General features: G+C 37.5%; 1 protein-coding gene and 1 pseudogene across 2 annotated transcripts; both read left to right on the forward strand.

Moving 5' to 3' along the window:
* The first annotated feature begins 3,742 nt into the window (after window positions 1–3,742).
* LOC145124846 (putative serine/threonine-protein kinase PBL23 pseudogene) lies at window positions 3,743–4,108 on the forward strand (annotated as a pseudogene).
* On the forward strand, window positions 3,749–7,881 carry LOC145107631 (myosin-6-like). Of its 2 annotated transcripts, XM_079044569.1 has the most exons (8): window positions 3,749–4,671; window positions 4,795–4,965; window positions 5,540–5,668; window positions 5,755–5,931; window positions 6,048–6,224; window positions 6,802–6,872; window positions 6,966–7,065; window positions 7,405–7,881. In XM_079044569.1, exons 1-8 carry the CDS (start codon window positions 4,408–4,410, stop codon window positions 7,507–7,509), a joined length of 1,194 nt encoding a protein of 397 aa, XP_078900695.1. In that variant the 5' UTR covers window positions 3,749–4,407; the 3' UTR covers window positions 7,510–7,881. The 2 variants fall into 2 exon arrangements, with proteins under 2 accessions (XP_078900695.1, XP_078900702.1); XM_079044576.1 differs by lacking the exon at window positions 6,802–6,872.
* Window positions 7,882–19,199: the final 11,318 nt, after the last annotated feature.

Consider the following 19,199-nt stretch of genomic DNA (forward strand, 5'->3'; position numbering starts at 1 on the left):
GAAAAGACCGATTTGTTTATGATTTGTTTGAAAATCAGAGTAAACTTTTAAAGAAAAGTGTTGTGGAATTTGTTCCCAAAAGAAAAGATGATAAAGATTTATCAAAGCATTTCCAAACAAATGTATTTCATTATATTAAAACCTTGGGATGTCATGTTCGATACAGATCAAAAGCATAAACAGAACAACATAGGCCTTACAACATATATTTACATCTACTGGCCTATAATCTATAATCCCTCATCAAGTCATCCGACTATGCTCTTGTGCCACTACCTGTAATACAAGAAACTGAGTGGGTCAGGCTTGGGATCCTGGTGAGCACATAGGGTTTTCAACCCAAAATAAATAAATTTATTATTTTCATCAAATCATTCAACCCGATTACCGATTCCCATTATCCTCACTTTACGTCCCTAAAGAATCTATTGTAAGGGACCTAGCCTAAGGATTTTTATGGGGGTGAAAACACTGCTTTAAGGGTTCCTCAGCAATTTATGTCAAATAAGGCAACCATGAGGTGGATGGAGTACTGTTGGTGAACACGTAGTTCAAATAAATACATATAGGTTGTGAGCCTGCTAGCGTTCCACTGGACTGTCTAGAATAGTCTGTGGTCGTCATCTATACTCCGCTAGATGACTGGATCATCGTAAACATCGAGGCCTCTCATCATTTTATCACACATCAACTATTTCATCTACCCATGTTTTACCCAACATACTTGTAGTTAAAACATTTATAAAACGCTCATTCAACATAGATATCATGAATACAAATAATATGCACACATAGCACATAATTTATATTAAATACTTCATATCTGTGTAAGATGAAAGTAACTATGCGCTCACATGTTAAGGTGGTGATTCCGAGCTCAGACAACGTTTCGCTTCTTAAAATAATTTCCTTCAACGAAATATAGTATTTTTACCACTAGATTTTAGTCTAATATTTACCCCGACTAATTATTAATCTTAGTATTATTATTATTATTATATATGCGTTAAACAATACTTCTCAACTACTATGTACAGACTGGGGCCAGGCATGAAACACAAGAGGGCAGGACCATTTTGGCATTAAAGCACTTCTGAAATCCAACAACCCAGGCGGTCCTTCAAACCGGATTCCCCGTACCGTGAGTAGTTAAAAAGATATTATAACGACACTTATATAAGTCATAATAATAGCCTAAATATTTATTATAATTTCATAATAACAATACTTAAATTACATATAAGCTATACTTAAAGTAGGGTTAGCGTATCTCAGTTACAACGGGTTTTCTTAAAAACCGGGCTCCGTTGGAGCAGAGCTTCTGAGCCGAAAAGCTCTTTTTCTCGGAGCCTTTGGGCGCTCTGGGTCTTTCTTCTAGTGCTAGAGAAGTTTCCTAGGGGTTAGGGGGGTTTGGGGGGTTTAGAGAGAGAGAGAGAGAGAGTAGAGAGAGAAAGAATGGGAGGAATGTGTGAGAAAACCGGCTACCTTTGCATGCTATTTATAGGGAAGCCTGGCCTCGGTGCGCAGGGCGTTCCTCCGAGGAGTGCAGCGTGTTCCGGGTGTGCTAAGCGTTCCCTCGTACACGGTGCTTTCGTGCGAACAGGTTTCCGAATTCTTCTGGATCAACGTGGCATCTCCGGAGCCTAACCTTACAAGAACGCAGGGCGTTCCTTCATCCGACGCGGGGCGTTCCTCGGATAGTCTCGCAGATTCCCTTCCCGACTTCTAAAATTCGTAACTCCTGCATACATGCTCCGTTTTCGACGTTCTTTATATCCACGCGTAGGTGGGACCATACTCTACAACTTTTGTTTAGACTCCGTTAGCTAATTTTGAATTTGTTTTTAAAGTTATATTTTTAACAGGTCGGGACAGAAAAAGTCCGTTAAAAATTCATAACATAGTCATCCGACATCCGTTTTCGTCTTTGTTTTTACCGTTGAGCTACTATTAACGAGATCTTCGATTCTCGTTTAGGTTGTGTCGGCTAAAAATGGGTCGATCTAACATGCGAACTCTGGGCTGCATACTGTAATGCCGAAACTTGGAAAAATCATAACTTCCTCATACGAAGTCAGATTTGAGCATTCTTTTTATGCACACTCTCGGTTTAACGAATACTACGATTTTTGTTTAGATCACTAAGGGTAAAAAGTATTGTATCGTAAACTCACTTTTTACGTCACACAGTTTCGTGCCGGTTTTGTCGCGAAACTTCGACATGTCATAACTTCTTCGTTATAACTCGGATTTTGGCGTTCTTAATATCTCCGGAATCCTTGTCACGACCACTACAAGTTTCTTTATAGATATCGGGTTTATCTAACATTTTATTTTTGACGCTTATTTTCATTCTTAATTTATTATATCTTTATAAACAAGTATATAAGCACATAAAATCACATAATATTCAACTAATTCCTCTTTATTACTTCAAAATAAGTTACAATAGTTGACCCTATCTATTACATCATTATACTAATTCTTAACCCAGAAACACGGGCGTTACAACAATTTGGTATATCATGTTCACAAAGAGAGGGTGATAATTCCAAATCTGCTGAACAGATGATGCTGAAAACTAATTTTCATATCCTATGTACTAGTCCCTAAACTAACTAATTGGAAAAGCAACATACCTTGGTAAAATCAAGAGTGTCATAGGTTGAAGGAGTAGAAGACATCAAAATTAGGGAAATAATGAAATCTATCAGAATCGATCAGAGGAGAATCGAGCTTAGAAGGCGATATTGGATGGGTTTAGGTTGTTCGATGGTTGTGGTGGTTGTTTTTCCTGGCGGCTATGGTGGTTTAGGCTATTCGATTGTTTTACTGTTAGTGTACGCCCAGGGTGACCCCAATTCGCCTTCTCTACAACATCAATCAACAGAGAAAGAGGGTATTGAGAGAGTTGCCAAGGAAGTCAATTATTGGGAGCAGTGGTGGAAAGAATCATGGCGTGGGGACGACGGAACAGGGCGTGTGACGTGTTGTTCGGTGGAGGTGTTCAATGACGGTGGTGTGTGACGTGCAATCTTCAACAATGGTAGTCTTCAACGATGATGGTTTGTGACCTACAAGATGAAGGGGTGGAGGATGGTTCTTTGACATCTGGGTACGAGGTGAGAGGCGATGGAGGAGAAACAATGAAAACGATATGTGTTTATGGTGACGAGGGGTCGATGGTTCTTTAGGGTTGAGAAACTACTTCCCCAAATTTAATGATATTAAATGTTTTATAGATTTACCATAGATAAGTGTGGCCAAGATTACTATTATACCCCTAATTCTATTTTTGAAATGATTGGTCCACAATTATCCCTACATCCACACAATAATTAATTAGAATACTTGAATCTAGCTCTCTCTCTCTCTCTCTCTCTCTCTCTCTCTCTCTCTCTCTCTCTCTCTCTCTCTCTCTCTCTCTCTCTATATATATATATATATATATATATATATATATATATATATATATATATATATATATATATATATATATATATATAAGTCAAATGATATATTTTAATTATTAATGGAATCTTTCTAATAAATAATAAAACAGGATATGTTTTAATTATCAACAATGGAATCATTTTAATAAATAATAAAACACGTCATTTGTTAAAAGTCAAAAGATAACTTGTACTAAATACGTTGCTCTTAAATCTATATCTTAGGTAGGTAAACTCCATTCTCTATATATATTCTACAATAACCATATTGTCACCAATATTAAAAGACAATGTCTTCTTCACAAGTAAACATTCAAAGTTACCGAATTCCACTAGAGGAGATCAACCGGGCCACCAAAGATTTTAGTGTTGAAAGACGTATTGGAAGCGGTGGATTCGGTATGGTCTACAAAGGACAACTCTCTGAACTCTGGCAAAAACGAATAGTTGCTATCAAACGGCTAGACCACGCCGGCTACCAAGGAGAGTCTGAGTTCATCAATGAACTTCAGATGGTTTCAAGACTCCACCATGAAAATATCATATCTTTCGTTGGTTATTGTGATGATAGCAATGAGATGATTATAGTTTATGATTATGCAGTAACGGAAGCCTTGATCATCATCTCCAAGACCCAATTAGGAGGCGTGGCATAAAATGGACACAACGTTTGAAGATCTGCTTACGTGCATCAAAAGGGCTCAATTACCTTCACTCGGGTCTTGAGGACCCCAATAGAGTAATACATAGAGACGTAAAAAGTGCTAACATATTGTTAGATGAGAATTTGGTCGCCAAAATTTGTGATTTTGGCTTGTCAAAAGAGGGTCCCAGATATCCGCCAAATACCCAACTTTATACAAAGGTTGCAAGTACACCGTATTACTTGGATCCCAGATACCATGAAAGTGGCATCCTTACAAAAGAATCAGACGTATACTCGTTTGGGGTAGTCATGTTTGAAATGCTAAGTGGAATGTTAGTATATCTTCCAAGGAGCATTGGTGATGATAGCGCACAGTCGCTGATGAATTTCGTCCGACGATACGAACAAAATAATGAAAACATGTTAATTGATAACGACATTAGAGATCAGATTGATACTGGTTCTTTTAATACGTTTAAAGAAATTGCATATCAGTGTGTTAGTTCCAATTTCAAGGATCGCCCTACGATGGGCACCATCTTCGAAGAGATTGACGAAGCATTGAACATTCAAGTAAGTCTTTCATGAAATTATTTTTGGCACAATCCTAATATACAGCCACTTGAAGGTCAACTAGTTTGTAAACTATATATGTCCATGATATATCCATTGGTTGATGATTATGGTTTATTGCAGGAAAATGTTGATGCCATTATAGAGTGTGTTAGGGAAGATATCGGATTCAGTCATGGCAAACCTGTTGCAGCCTTTACCATCTATAAATGCCTTCTCCATTTGAAATATCTTGAAGCTGAAAGAACCTCGTTGTTTGATCGACTGATTCATATCTTTAACTCAGCAATCGAGGTAATTCCTTCCATAGTAATAAGTGCATGCACTATTTAAGTACAGACGGAGTTAATTCATGAGCGCCTACCAAATCGTTGTGAAAGCATATATGCAAAGTGTTTTCAGGTTGGCCTCTTTTTGAATTTGTGTATGGGGCGGATATACTTTCCGGGTGAAAAGAGTAAATTTACAACTAAACTGAGATGTTAGGTCCTTTCCAACTGACTAGGGGTGAATTAGTAATTTACTGCGAATATTGGATCATTCAGTTGTTTACATTATTCATTATGATAGTTGGTAGACTTGGCTTCTCAGTGAATATGTACATATGTATCTAATTACTTCATTAGTAGTGGTTTAACTCTTCTGAATGAAACCATTCTTCCCCAATATGATCCTCTCAATTTCATTCATTACTTTCAATTCATGAAACCATGTACCAACAGAAATTTCTTCAAATGATTCAGCCTTATTTAATTTCCTTTAGTATTCATTCCCTTTATTTGCATATATATTACAAAAAGATGCAAATTTAAAATATTAATTAACCTGAGTATTCCAATTGTAACAATCGTTTCGAATCATATTACAGGATGAATATAATACGACTCACATGGCGTATTGGTTATCAAATGCATCTACTTTGTTATTCTTGATCCAAAAAAGTCTAAAACTTGATAGTGCAAATCCCCCAACATCATCAATTGAAAGAATGGCCATGGTATTGGTTCTTAATCATATTAATATTGGTTTTATCTATTTTCAAATTATATACTTGCGTTCCAGATTTTCTTGTTATATATTTAGGGATTTCGATCATCTGTGTCTTCTACTCACCTGAATGAGGTAGTACAACAAGTTGAAGCCAAACAACTAACTTTGCATTTCAAACGACAACTAACAGAATGTGTAGAGAAAATGTATGACATTATTCGTGACAAGTTGAAGAAGGAGGTGGGATTACTACTTGACTTATGTGTTCAGGTAGTTGAACTTTTATTCATCCTCACCCATAATACTATTAATGTAACCATGCATGGACTCATGTTCTTATTTAAAACCAAATTACTATCCGATGATGCTCCTGTCGACTTGTGAAGGCGAATTTTGTCCAGGCGAGTTTTGTCCAACCACCGTCTGTCTCCTCCAGCTTCAACGAAAATGTGAAATTTAAGGTTCCACAAAGGTTGTTCATTCTCGGAGGTTTTGAACAGAATCACTGGCATGGGATTGTTGGTCATCTAAGTACTTTCCTCAACACATTGAAGCAAAATTATGTATGTGCATATCCATGGCTCCATGTTTCTTCTATAAATGTTACAATTAATACTTATAAGTTATAACTATCGTGGGTCTATTTTTTTTATAAAAAAAAAAAAAACAAAACAAAATATTTCATTAATTGATAAACATGGATATGATGTCATTGAGAGCTAGAGCATCCACAATGGTGAGTTCAACGAGAGATTTCAATGAGTTGATAAATCTTTGTCATTCAATGGATAAAACTCTACCATAGATAGATGCTAACTTGACATTCAATAGATTTGGAGTTCAATGACCATTGAACTTTTTAATAGGAAAAATGAAAGTTTTTAATTCTTAAATATATATGTAGTATAAATTAGTTTGTAATTCTTCTATTGGATTTCGTTAAGTTCAATGCATCGTGGGAAAAAATTGATAGAGGTGTATGTAATGTAAAAAAAGTGATGTGGCAATCCATTGAATTCTATAGAATTCAATGGATTGTGGATGCCCTTATACATATACACGTCTCGTGAACTAATATTACATTATTGTTTTTCTTGAATATTACATTGCCATATTTTTTGATATAGTGTTGCATTTCAGGTGCCTCCCATAATTGTTAAGAAGATATTTGCTCAAACTTTCTCATATATTAATGTTCGACTATTTAATAGGTGTTTTGTTGCTCAACTCTTTGTTTTGGGAGAGATTTTCACGGTTTCCCATCATAAATATTCTTTTGCAATTATCTTTATTTATTTTTGCAGTCTTCTTCTGCACCGGGCTTGTTGTACTTCCAACAACGCGGAATATGTGCAAGCTGGTTTAGCAAAGTTGGAGCAATGGTGCCTTCAGGCAAAAGAAAAGGTAATGTTTTTTTTTTTTTGACCTTTCTCGTGTTATGTATGATTATGCTTGCATGCCAAATCTTCTCATAGAAACAAATGTGATTTTGTTGAGGTTCCAAATAATATATGAAACATATATATAAGAAATAAAAAGGTTATCTATCATAAGCAAATTCATCTTTATATCAACAAAAGATAAGAAAAATGAAAATAATACATAAATTTGTATCAAGTTCTTTCCACTAGTCATCCTCCTCATATACTTGTAACAAAGTGGGGGTTAAGGATAAATTTCTAAGGCTGAGTGGAGTGGTGCCGGACTAACCGGGCTCCACCACATTCAACATCTCTGTTTCAGCAATGCCAAATAGAGGAGTGGAAGAAAATAGAAAACAGGAGGTTGTCGAGGAAGGGAGAAGAAAAGGGGAAGAAGAAGGCAAAGAACAGAGGGCTCGATAGCTAGTCGACAAGTTTGGCCACCGAACTTGGCAAGCCGAGTTTGTGGCGCGGTGTATACGAAAGCCAACTCACATGTGACCTTTACCGAGCTCCACTCCGCCTAGCCTAAGTGGTTAGGGTGGGAAGGTTAGAAGTGAGAGTCCAAAGAAAATACCATGTGACGTATATGTGGTATATGGGTAGAAAGAGTTGGAAGATATGGACTCCCTCCACCGTTAAAGCAACAAATACTAAACAATGCATGTACGAAAAAATCATGTTTTTTAAGAACGTATTAAAATTGTGGTAGAACATTTGAGTCTAGCTCCAACACACTCATTCACTGTAGACTTAAACCACTCAAGGTGTTAACATATATAAGAAAATAATAATAATAGCTATTTGTAAATCTTTTTAACATAAAATAGACATAAATATGAAAAATGACCCAAATAACCACTATTTTCCCAATTAACCATCATCTACGAAAATCTAGTTGACTGATAATTTTTAATTTTTATTCTTTTGAGATTCTTGAGGTCGATGCTTGTCAAAATCTAGACAGACAGCATAATTTTTATTAAAGGTTAACTGAGAAAAAGTTTGTTTTTTTTTTTTTTTTTTTTTTTTTTTTTTTTTTTTTGTTTTTTGTAGACCATCTTTGTAATTGGTAGAACCCAAAGGGTATGATGGTTGCCATAAACTTCATATGTAAAAGCTATGATGTTTTTTTTTTCATAATTTTTGTTGAATAGCCTATTTGGAGCTAAGAAAATATGATTTTCGGACATCCAACTTGCGAGTGTAATATGTCAATGGAAAACCCTTATTACAATAAACATAATGACTTTTTTTAAACTCAAACGGAGTTTCTTTGTGAAAATTTTGAATGATCAATATTAGTTTTTTTTTCATATTTTTCACTAGCCTTTTTTGGAACTAAAAAATTATGACTTCTTGACATCTAAATTTGAAATGTAATATATCTATGAAAAACCTTTGTTACAAAGAACACAATGAAAAAAAAAAGGATCAGCTGAAAGGAGTTCGTATTAAAGAGTTATTAAGGTTCGAAGTTTGAAAAAAAAAATTAATAAAATTGCAGCCAACTATGAAAATATACTTTGCTGCAGATGGCCTAACAACATAAAATATGACTATTTTGGTATTTATCATTGTGTGGCTATTTTGTTCTAAAAACTTTTAAAAATGGCTACTATGGTATTTTTTTACTATTATTAATTACCATAGTGTTACTCTTAATAAATATTGGTTGTTGTTGATATATATATATATATATATATATATATATATATATATATATATATATATATATATATATATATATATATATATATATATATAGTACGTACAACTCAACATTGCACTTGTACACTAAGAAGCTGAACCGACAAGTAGATGCATGTAGATAGTAAAGATACAAAGTTACATAAATGATCTGTGTGGTTTACCAAAGGTCACAAATTCGTTTTGTTTTTTTTTTTGTTTTTTTTTTTTACGAACATGATCCCTGTGGTTTTTAAAAATTATGTGGTTGGTCTTGATCCATCTAAAAAAAATACTATTTTACCCTTTTTATTTTCTTTTATGTAACATCCCAAACACCATGATAAAATTTTTCATTTTTATAAAAACATTTCCACTAGAAACCAATGATAAACAATCAATGTTTTCAAATCATATCCAAGGAAATCAAAGTATCAAGTCAATCTTTCAAAACATAAAACCATATGATGATGTGTATGATCACACCTTCGACTTGCCCCAATCATTAGAAATACCTAAAAGATTGAAATCAACAATTATAAGCAAAAGCTTAATAAGTTCCTCCAAAACACTACACACAACAATACATAAACAATGCATGCACATCGGGCCAACAATATAAAACTGGATTGCCCCTGGGCCCACAGTCTCCCGACTGGATTGCCCCTGCGTTTGTTGGCCTACAGCAGAAAGTCATACTGCCTCAATCCAACTGTACTATATCGAAATATGCAACACATAAACAATAACCAACAATACATGTAATCTTACAGATCTATCAATCTAATAGGTCGAATTTGATCAAAGTCAATGGTCAATCGTTAAAAAGTCAATGGCCGGTCGCCACGATGTGGACGAGCTTATGCCATGTCGTGGGATAATATGACAAAATAGACGCGATTCTGCCAAACGTCACGACATGGCGACTAATCCCCTACGTCGTGGGAACTGTCCAAACCAACTTAAACTATTAAGCTCTTAATCCTTTTCCCCACTCATTCAAACTACCCAAAATGCTTTCATACTCCCAAAAGATCATAAAAATTGTAGCTTTATAGACATGCATGTCCAATTCATGTCTTGAGCTCAAGCTAGGTCAAAATGCGATAAAATGGGGTCAAAATCACATGTAAGAGTTCAAAACTCCATCAAACTTCAGATCCATCAATTCTAACTATAAAGGGACTCCTAGGATCCATAAGGTTTGCAACTTTATGGAACCCCAACATTCCAACTAACCTAAACATGAAGAATAATGAGCACATAGACTCATAAAGTTTGGAACTTTAGGACTTACAAAAGTCCAGAAAACATGTACAATGAGGAAGAGGAGAGTTGCTTGTTGAAACAAAGCTTCAAGGGTCACCTTTTTCTTCTTCAAGACACCACCATACACTACCAAAAGCTCAAAAGTTAACAGTAGAGACTATGGTTTGCTTTGGGGGATAAGGGAGAGTGATAGCGACTATGGGTGAGCAACCCTAGCCATCACATCCCTTAAAACAGAGGCAAAAACCCTGGAATCAGGGTTTGCCATTAAACGGCTACTACGTCATGGCCATTATATTGCCACGTCGTGGCACACACTAATGATGCACGTATTCTCAAGCCATGGCCACATCGTGGGAACTCATTCACCACGCCATGGCTACCAAAAATTCAAAACTTTAAACATTAATTCCTTATGAAGAACATACCAAAAACTTGGTGTTACAATTCTCCCCTACTTGAGCTAGATTTCGTCCTCGAAATCTTCAGCTAAGAACAGATATGGGTAGTCTTCGCGCGTCTACGAATCGGGCTCCCATGTCCATTCAGAACCCTTCTAATGCTGCCACTGAACCTTAACTAGGGGTAGCAACTTGTTGTGCAAGGCCTTCGTCTTCCTATCAAGAATAGCCACCAGCCTCTCCATATAATTCAAGCACTTGTCAACCGGAATGTCATCTAGTGGGACCACCGCACCATCAGCAACCAAACACTTCTGAATATGAGAAACATGGAAGGTGCTATGAATCTGACTAAGCTCCTCCGACATATCCAACCAGTAGCCCACCTTGCCTACCCTGGCCACTACGCGAAAAGGTCTGATGAACCAGGGGGCAAATTTCCCCTCTTTTCGAAGCGTATAACACCTTTACAGGGTGATACCTTCAACAAAACCAACTGTTGGATATAGTGTCTAAGTCCATAACTTTATTTGGTATGTACTTGACCCGACCCGGCATGGTCCATTTGGGTTGCATGGCATTGCAATACTTGGATAGACTAAATGAGAGAATAAGGCACTTGGGATTATTAATATATTATAAGTTCTAATATATTAATAATAGTATTATTTAATTAGTATTGATCAAGTATTAATCTAGTATTAATCTGGTGATCAAAGTGAGACTAATTAAATATATAGGGTTGATTATGACAATCATCAATTCTTTTATGGTGGATTAATGATCCATGGTTTATGGGTTATGGATGTAACCATTTGGAGCTCCATGGATAGTCCATGGGAGTTACAAACCCATGGGTCATGAGAAATCAAGAGTCATGACAATTAAGGGCATTCATGTGTAAACCCTAATTGTGACAACACTATAAAAGGAACCCTATGGCTAGCAAAATCATGACCGAGTGTTACTAGAGAGGGCATAACCGATTTTGAGGCTAAGTGACATTCTCTCAAGTTATTCCAAGTCTTGTGGTGTTGTGTGAAGCATTTGAGGCACAACATTTGGGGTGCTAGGCTCACAAAGTCTTGAAGGAATCCAAGCAACAACAAGGTATGTATTTCTACTAGTTTTTATGTTTTATGTAATCCCCATGCCATGCTAGTTAGGAAATAACCTTGAAAAAGAAATTTGCATGTATATAGAGAAAACATAGATTCAAGGTTATTAGGGTTGCATGTACACTTAGGAAGTGTTAGAATGCTCAAAAACCCATCAGTGGTATCAGAGCCTAGGATTGTTTTCTGTATACTTGATGCAAAACTGCTTAAAAAATCGAAAATTCTGCACTCTGACGACTGGACTCGCCGAGTCCATGGGGAGGACTCGCCGAGTCCATGAACAAATTCATTCTACTCGCCGAGTAGAATAATGCACTCGGCGAGTAGGAGCGTGCTGGGCAGTTTTTCGAGTTTTGTTGCTAGAAATGGATTAAGATCATTATCCCAATCTGTTTTGGACTTGTAAAATCTGTTTTTCAAAAATTATAATGATTATGTTAACCCATTTTACATGGCTTTTATCAATTTTCAAGTATTGTATATGTTTATATGATTTCTTGAAATTGCTTGACATGAATTTGTGTTCTTATGAGTTTTTAGAAGATCATAGGAATTATATGTAACCTCCATGTATGTTTAATTCATGATCTTAATGGCAATGATGGTGTCCATAACTTGTCCTCAAGTTATGGATAACCAAAAGTCACTTCTTTAAATTGTGATTAAAGAACTAAAGAAGTTTCATAAAATGAAGAGTCTTCATTTTTATGAACCATTAAAACTCATAAGTTACAAACTGAAGAGACTTGGAATAGTTTCAATTCTTGCCCTCAAGTTTTGGAATTTGAAAAGTCTTACACTCTAATACTTTAACTCCAAATTAAACCTTAGATTTTTAAAAAGTTTAAAAATCAACACTTATACTATTATTATAATTTTATTATATATATATGTATAAGAATATGTCATTCTTACCGTTAGTAGGCCTCATTCACGAAGCCGGTCTATAAGGGGGGTATAAGGTGTTACCTATAAAATGGTGACTTAATGGGTGTCCACTCTCACCCACCGCTTCCTTGATCGGTGGAGGGTCGTTAGCCGAACGGGTAGGATACGACTTTAAATACTCGTTAAAAGTATAATGAATTATAAAGTAACTATACATTATAAATTCCCAATCTTAGTTACTTTAAGAAAATGTGAAATTGGTGCTAGCCCATAAAATTACACTTTGTACCTTACCAAGTCGTTAGTGGAGCGTGTGTGGTTAACCGGCATACTAACATGGACTAGTAAGAGTGGCAAAGGGTAACTTGACTTTATTATAGATCGGTGGAGCGGGTTAACCGGCACATCGATTAGCTAATATTGTTGAGGGTACCAAGTCAATTTGTATGGTTATTCACACCTTGTTTGTGATCCTCGGCATCCCAGTCACAAACTTGAGAGGGCACAATCGAGATTCAAACATGCCATTGAAAAGTTCAATGTATCTCAAAAGATCTAGGAGTTTCAAAACCAATAAAACCTAATAATAAAATATTTTGTTCTTATGGTGGAAATTGGTAAATCGTCATTTACCTACCTTCAAATATTTTATAGTATGGATTACGGCATCCCTCTTCCAACTATAAATAGTTTGTTGGATCCTGGCCTTAATATTTCATTTGGGTGAATTATTAAGGATTCCTAATCTAATGAAACTTGTCTTTCTTTCCTTTCAGATGTCTTCCAACAATGCTTCTGGCTCAAACCCAACAGGCTCCTTTTCCCTTATGAACTTGTGTGGTAAGGTCATCTTTGATGGATCCAATTTCAATGAGTGGATCAGAAACATCAGAATGATTACCCGCTATGAGGACAAAGAATATGTCCTCGATAGGGAGCTTAAGGTTGTGAATGAAGCCACTGCTACTCCTGAAGAGTTTGCGGAGTTTGTTGCACATGAAAAGGATGCTACTAAAGTAGCATGCATCATGATGGCCACCATGACTCCTGAACTTCAAAAATCCTATGAAGATTTCTACCCCTATGAGATGCACCTGGATCTGATGGAAAGGTACCATCAGAGCGCGCGTCAGGAGAGGTATGAAATCATCTCCTCCATGATAACCGCAAGGATGAAGGATGGTGAACCCATCACCGGTCACTTGCAGAAGATGCAAAGGTTCGTTGACCGGTTGCTGAAGCTAAATGTTGACTTTCCTGAGGAAATGGCGATTGACATCATTCTCCATTCCTTACCTCCAAGTTATGATCAGTTTCGTATGACTTATCATATGAACAAGGAGGAAGTCACACTTAGCAAACTTCAAGGACTCTTAAGGACAGCTGAAAATGGCCTTAAGGGTAAAGCGGTTGCTACTTCTACTCCTTCAACAGCCCCTGTTCTAGCTATTGGGCAGGGAAAGGGTAAGAAGAGGAAAAACCCTTCGAAGGGTACCAAGGGTAAGACTCTTGATGGTTCCTCTTCAAGTGGGACAAAGAAAGGTCCCATTACTCCTTCTTCAAACCCAAAGGAAGCACAGTGCTTCTATTTCCAGGATAAGGGACACTTCAAGCGAAGTTGCCCTAAATATCTGCAAGATGTAAAGGATGGGAAGGTTAAACCCACCCATGCAGGTATTTACACAATATTGTCTAATAACTCATCTAATGCTAATTCTTGGGTGCTTGATACAGGTTGTGGTATTCACATTTGTACTGATTTGCAGGCACTAAGAAGAAGTGAGCAAGTGGAGCACGGGAAGATAAACTTAGTCATGGGCAACAGGAAAGCATCACCTGTTACCAAGATAGGAGTTTATTCTTTAGTGCTTAATAATGGGTTAATGTTAGATTTGAATAAGTGTTGTTACTCGCCCGAAATGGCGAGAAATATTATTTCTTTTCATGGCTTGTACAAACAAGGTTTTTCATTTTCATTTGATAATAAAAATGGTGCTATTAATGTTTATTACAATGATGTATTTTACTTTAAACCATTACCTTGTGATGGTGTATATGAAGCCGTGAATGTTGTAGACAATCTAGGAAATAATGTGTTGTATATTGATTCTTCAGATAGCTTGGATAAAGCATCCTTGTGGCATTGTCGTCTTGGACATGTTAACAAGAAGCGCATAGGCCAACTCCAAAAGGGTGGAGTCTTGGAATCATTTGACCTCAAGTCAGATGATAGTTGCGAGTCTTGTTTACTTGGAAAAATGACAAAGTCACCCTTCACAGGTACTTGTGATAGGGGTGAAGGTTTGTTGGACCTTGTACACACGGATGTGTGTGGGCCCTTCAGAGTTGCTACAAGGGATGCTAATCGCTATTATGTGACTTTCACTGATGATTACAGTAGATATGGATATATTTACTTAATCAAGCATAAGTCAGAAACCTTTGAAAAGTTCAAAGAGTTTAAGCAGGAAGTGGAGAATCAATTGGGCAGGAACATCAAGATGCTCCGATCTGATCGGGGAGGAGAGTATCTTAGCATTGAGTTCCTTGACTATCTTAAGGAATGTGGGATTGTCTCACAATTGACACCTCCCAGAACACCACAGTTGAATGGTGTAGCTGAGAGGCGCAATCGAACCTTGTTGGATATGGTTCGTTCCATGATGAGTCGAGCTTCGTTACCAATCTCTTTCTGGGGGTATGCCTTAGAAACTGCCGCCCATATCCTTAATCTAGTCCCTACTAAAAAGGTTGCCAAAACACCTCACGAGATGTGGACTGGGAAAGTTTCCAATTTGGACCACATCAAGATTTGGGGTTGTGAAGCTTTCGTGAGGCGTGAGACTCATGATAAGCTTGAACCTCGAAGTGAGAGGTGTATTTTCATCGGCTACCCACATAGATCCTTTGGTTACCTCTTCTACAGACCCAGTGATAATGTGGTCTTTGTAGCAAGAAGAGGAGTCTTTCGTGAGAGAGAATTCATAAGCCAAGGGGACAGTGGGAGGCAAATTGACCTTGAAGAGCTTCAAGAGTCAAGTGGTGAAGGAACCTCAAATGCTATCGACCAACCTGAGGAGGAAACTCCTGTTGATCCGATAGATGAGTCTGTACCTCCAAGACGTTCCACTAGGGTGAGGAACACACCTGATTTTTATTATGGTTATCACATCACCACTGAAGGTGATACATTTATTAGTGATAGTACACTAATAGATTTGGATGATCCTAATAATTACAGGGAAGCCATGGCAGGCCCTGAGTCTGCTAAATGGAAGGAGGCTATGGACAGCGAGATTCAGTCCATATATGACAATCAAGTTTGGAACTTGGTTGACAATGTACCAGGTCGTAAGATAGTTGGGTGCAAATGGATCTTCAAGAAGAAGACCGACATGGATGGGAAGGTACATACTTACAAAGCGTGACTGGTTGCGAAGGGCTTTACTCAAACTCCGGGAGTTGACTATGATGAGACCTTCTCACCAGTAGCTAAGATTAAGTTTATTAGAGTATTGTTAGCCATAGCTGCATTTCATGATTATGAAATATGGCAAATGGATGTCAAAACCGCTTTCCTTAATGGAAAGTTGGCTGAGGATGTTTACATGGCTCAACCAGAGGGTTTTGTCGATACAAGATACCCTAATAGAGTGTGTAAGCTTGATAAATCCATTTATGGATTGAAACAAGCATCTCGCAGATGGAATCTTTGCTTTGATGAGAAAGTCAAAGAGTTTGGCTTTTCTAGGAGTGAGGATGAGTCTTGTGTGTATGTCAGGGCTAGTGGGAGCATAGTTAGCTTCTTGGTGTTGTATGTGGATGACATACTTCTCATAGGAAACGACGTCCCAACCTTGCAGGAGGTTAAGTCCTGGCTTGGGAAGTGTTTCGCTATGAAGGACCTTGGGCAAGCTGCCTATATCCTAGGGATAAGGATATTGAGAGATAGGAGTAAGAGACTAATTGGACTTAGTCAAAGTACTTACTTGGATAAGGTGCTGAAGAGGTTCAGCATGCAAGAATCCAAGAAAGGAGAATTACCAATCCAGAGTAATGCCAAGCTGAGTAAGACTCAGAGTCCGAGTACAGAGGCTGAGACAGCTGAAATGAGTCATATACCATATGCTTCCGCTGTGGGCTCGATCATGTATGCTATGACTTGTACTCGCCCTGATGTGGCCTTTGCTTTGAGCATGGTCAGTAGATATCAAGGGAACCCTGGCAAGGCACACTGGACAGCGGTAAAGAACATTCTCAAGTATCTGCGGAGGACTAAGGATTGGGTCCTTACCCTCGGAGGCAGTGATGACTTGAGAGTGGAAGGATATAGCGATGCTAGCTTCCAGACTGATAGGGATAATTTCCACTCTCAGTCAGGCTGGGTCTTTATCCTAAATGGAGGGGCAATTACTTGGAAAAGTTCCAAGCAGGAGACAGTAGCTGATTCTACTTGTGAATCAGAGTACATAGCAGCAAGTGAAGCAGCTAAGGAGGCGATATGGCTAAAGAACTTCATCGGAGACCTTGGAGTTGTACCAGCTATAAAGGAGCCAATGGAAATTTTCTGTGACAATGAAAGTGCGGTTTCTTTGGCTAAGGAACCGAGAGATCACGGGAGATCTAGGCACATTGACAGATGAGAACCCGGCAGATCCCCTCACGAAGGGACTGAGCAGGGTTAAGCATTTACAGCATGTGAGGCGCATTGGGCTGAAGGATGATATTAGTTTCAATAATTAGATTCCTAAAACTTGTAAAATGTAATTGACATTTGATGATAAATAAAAGTTGTTATTTATTTATGAGTAAGGTGTTACTATCTTGTGTTGATTGTTTACTATGTTTCAATTTTGCATGTTTTTACTTCCAGAATAATTATGTTATTATTCAAACCATCCACAGTCAGTCAAACTTTGGAAGTAAGTATTGATTTAAGACTGTCATGAATTTGGCTTGTATGATTTGTCTGAAAGTGCTTTGGACAATGCAATGGTTGCTACAACATTCATGAGTACTCATAAGGGCTGAGTATTGGATCCAACCCACGCTCACTTGCATCACTTCATGGAATTTATCTCGAGTGATCGTGAGACGGTAATATCATATAAATCTTCAAACCTAGAGATATGAGTTGTTGACTATGAGTTGGTTATTCATTGATTGTACGAAAACGCATTGGTAACTCGATGTCATAAAACGTGCCTTTGTGAATAATTCAACAAGTAGTTAGTACAAGCATATCAGTCGAAGTTTATCTGTTCCTTCTAGAAATAGAAGCGATATCTGGGCCCCTCGATGATTTGGTTTTGACTTATGTACCGGGCCCGGTCAGAACCTAATTGATGTGTTCAATTTAGTTCTATGTCGAAACAAATCAGAGATCGAGAAACAAATGCTGGACAATAAGTAAGACCATGTTCCATGTGTTTGTCCGGCTGATATCATGAGAACAGAGGATTATATGATCACTTATCTTAAATGGCGTATCATCATCATCTCAGTTCCGAGAGACTTTGAAAGAGCTACGATTGCTAGTCGGATTTTGAAGTCATATTTGCAAATATAGTTATTAGACTTATCCAAGTGGGAGACTGTTGGATATAGTGTCTAAGTCCATAACTTTATTTGGTATGTACTTGACCCGACCCGGCATGGTCCATTTGGGTTGCATGGCATTCCAATACTTGGATAGACTAAATGAGAGAATAAGGCACTTAGGATTAATAATATATTATAAGTTATAATATATTAATAATAGTATTATTTAATTAGTATTGATCAAGTATTAATCTAGTATTAATCTGGTGATCAAAGTGAGACTAATTAAATATATAGGGTTGATTATGACAATCATCAATTCTTTTATGGTGGATTAATGATCCATGGTTTATGGGTTATGGATGTAACCATTTGGAGCTCCATGGATAGTCCATGGGAGTTACAAACCCATGGGTCATGAGAAATCAAGAGTCATGACAATTAAGGGCATTCATGTGTAAACCCTAATTGTGACAACACTATAAAAGGAACCCTATGGCTAGCAAAATCATGACCGAGTGTTACTAGAGAGGGCATAACCGATTTTGAGGCTAAGTGACATTCTCTCAAGTTATTCCAAGTCTTGTGGTGTTGTGTGAAGCATTTGAGGCACAACATTTGGGGTGCTAGGCTCACAAAGTCTTGAAGGAATCCAAGCAACAACAAGGTATGTATTTCTACTAGTTTTTATGTTTTATGTATCCCCATGCCATGCTAGTTAGGAAATAACCTTGAAAAAGAAATTTGCATGTATATAGAGAAAACATAGATTCAAGGTTATTAGGGTTGCATGTACACTTAGGAAGTGTTAGAATGCTCAAAAACCCATCACCATGTCCTCGACCTGAAACTCTAGCTCGGACCGTCGCCTATCAGCATAACTCTTCTATTGGCTCTATGTTGTCTGCAACCAAAATCTGATTTGCTGAATAAGCTTTTGTTAAGTGGAGAACCACCTCTGCCCTCCCCATGACCCTATGGCCAACCTCGCCCCAACAAACTGGAGCATGACACTTCCTACCATAGAGAAGCTCATACGAAGGTGCACCAATGATAGAATGATGGTTGTTTTTGTACAAAAACTCAGCTAGGGGAAGGTAGGAGTGTCAGCTCCCACCGAAATCAATTACACACTCCCTCAAGATATCCTCGAGCATCTAAATAGTCTGCTTACTCTGACCATCAGTCGGAGGATGATAAGAAGTGTAGAA

Source organism: Lactuca virosa, chromosome 1 (assembly GCF_052849685.1).
Source record: "Lactuca virosa cultivar CGN04683 chromosome 1, Lactuca_virosa_CGN04683_v6, whole genome shotgun sequence".
Classification (NCBI taxonomy): Eukaryota; Viridiplantae; Streptophyta; class Magnoliopsida; order Asterales; family Asteraceae; genus Lactuca; species Lactuca virosa.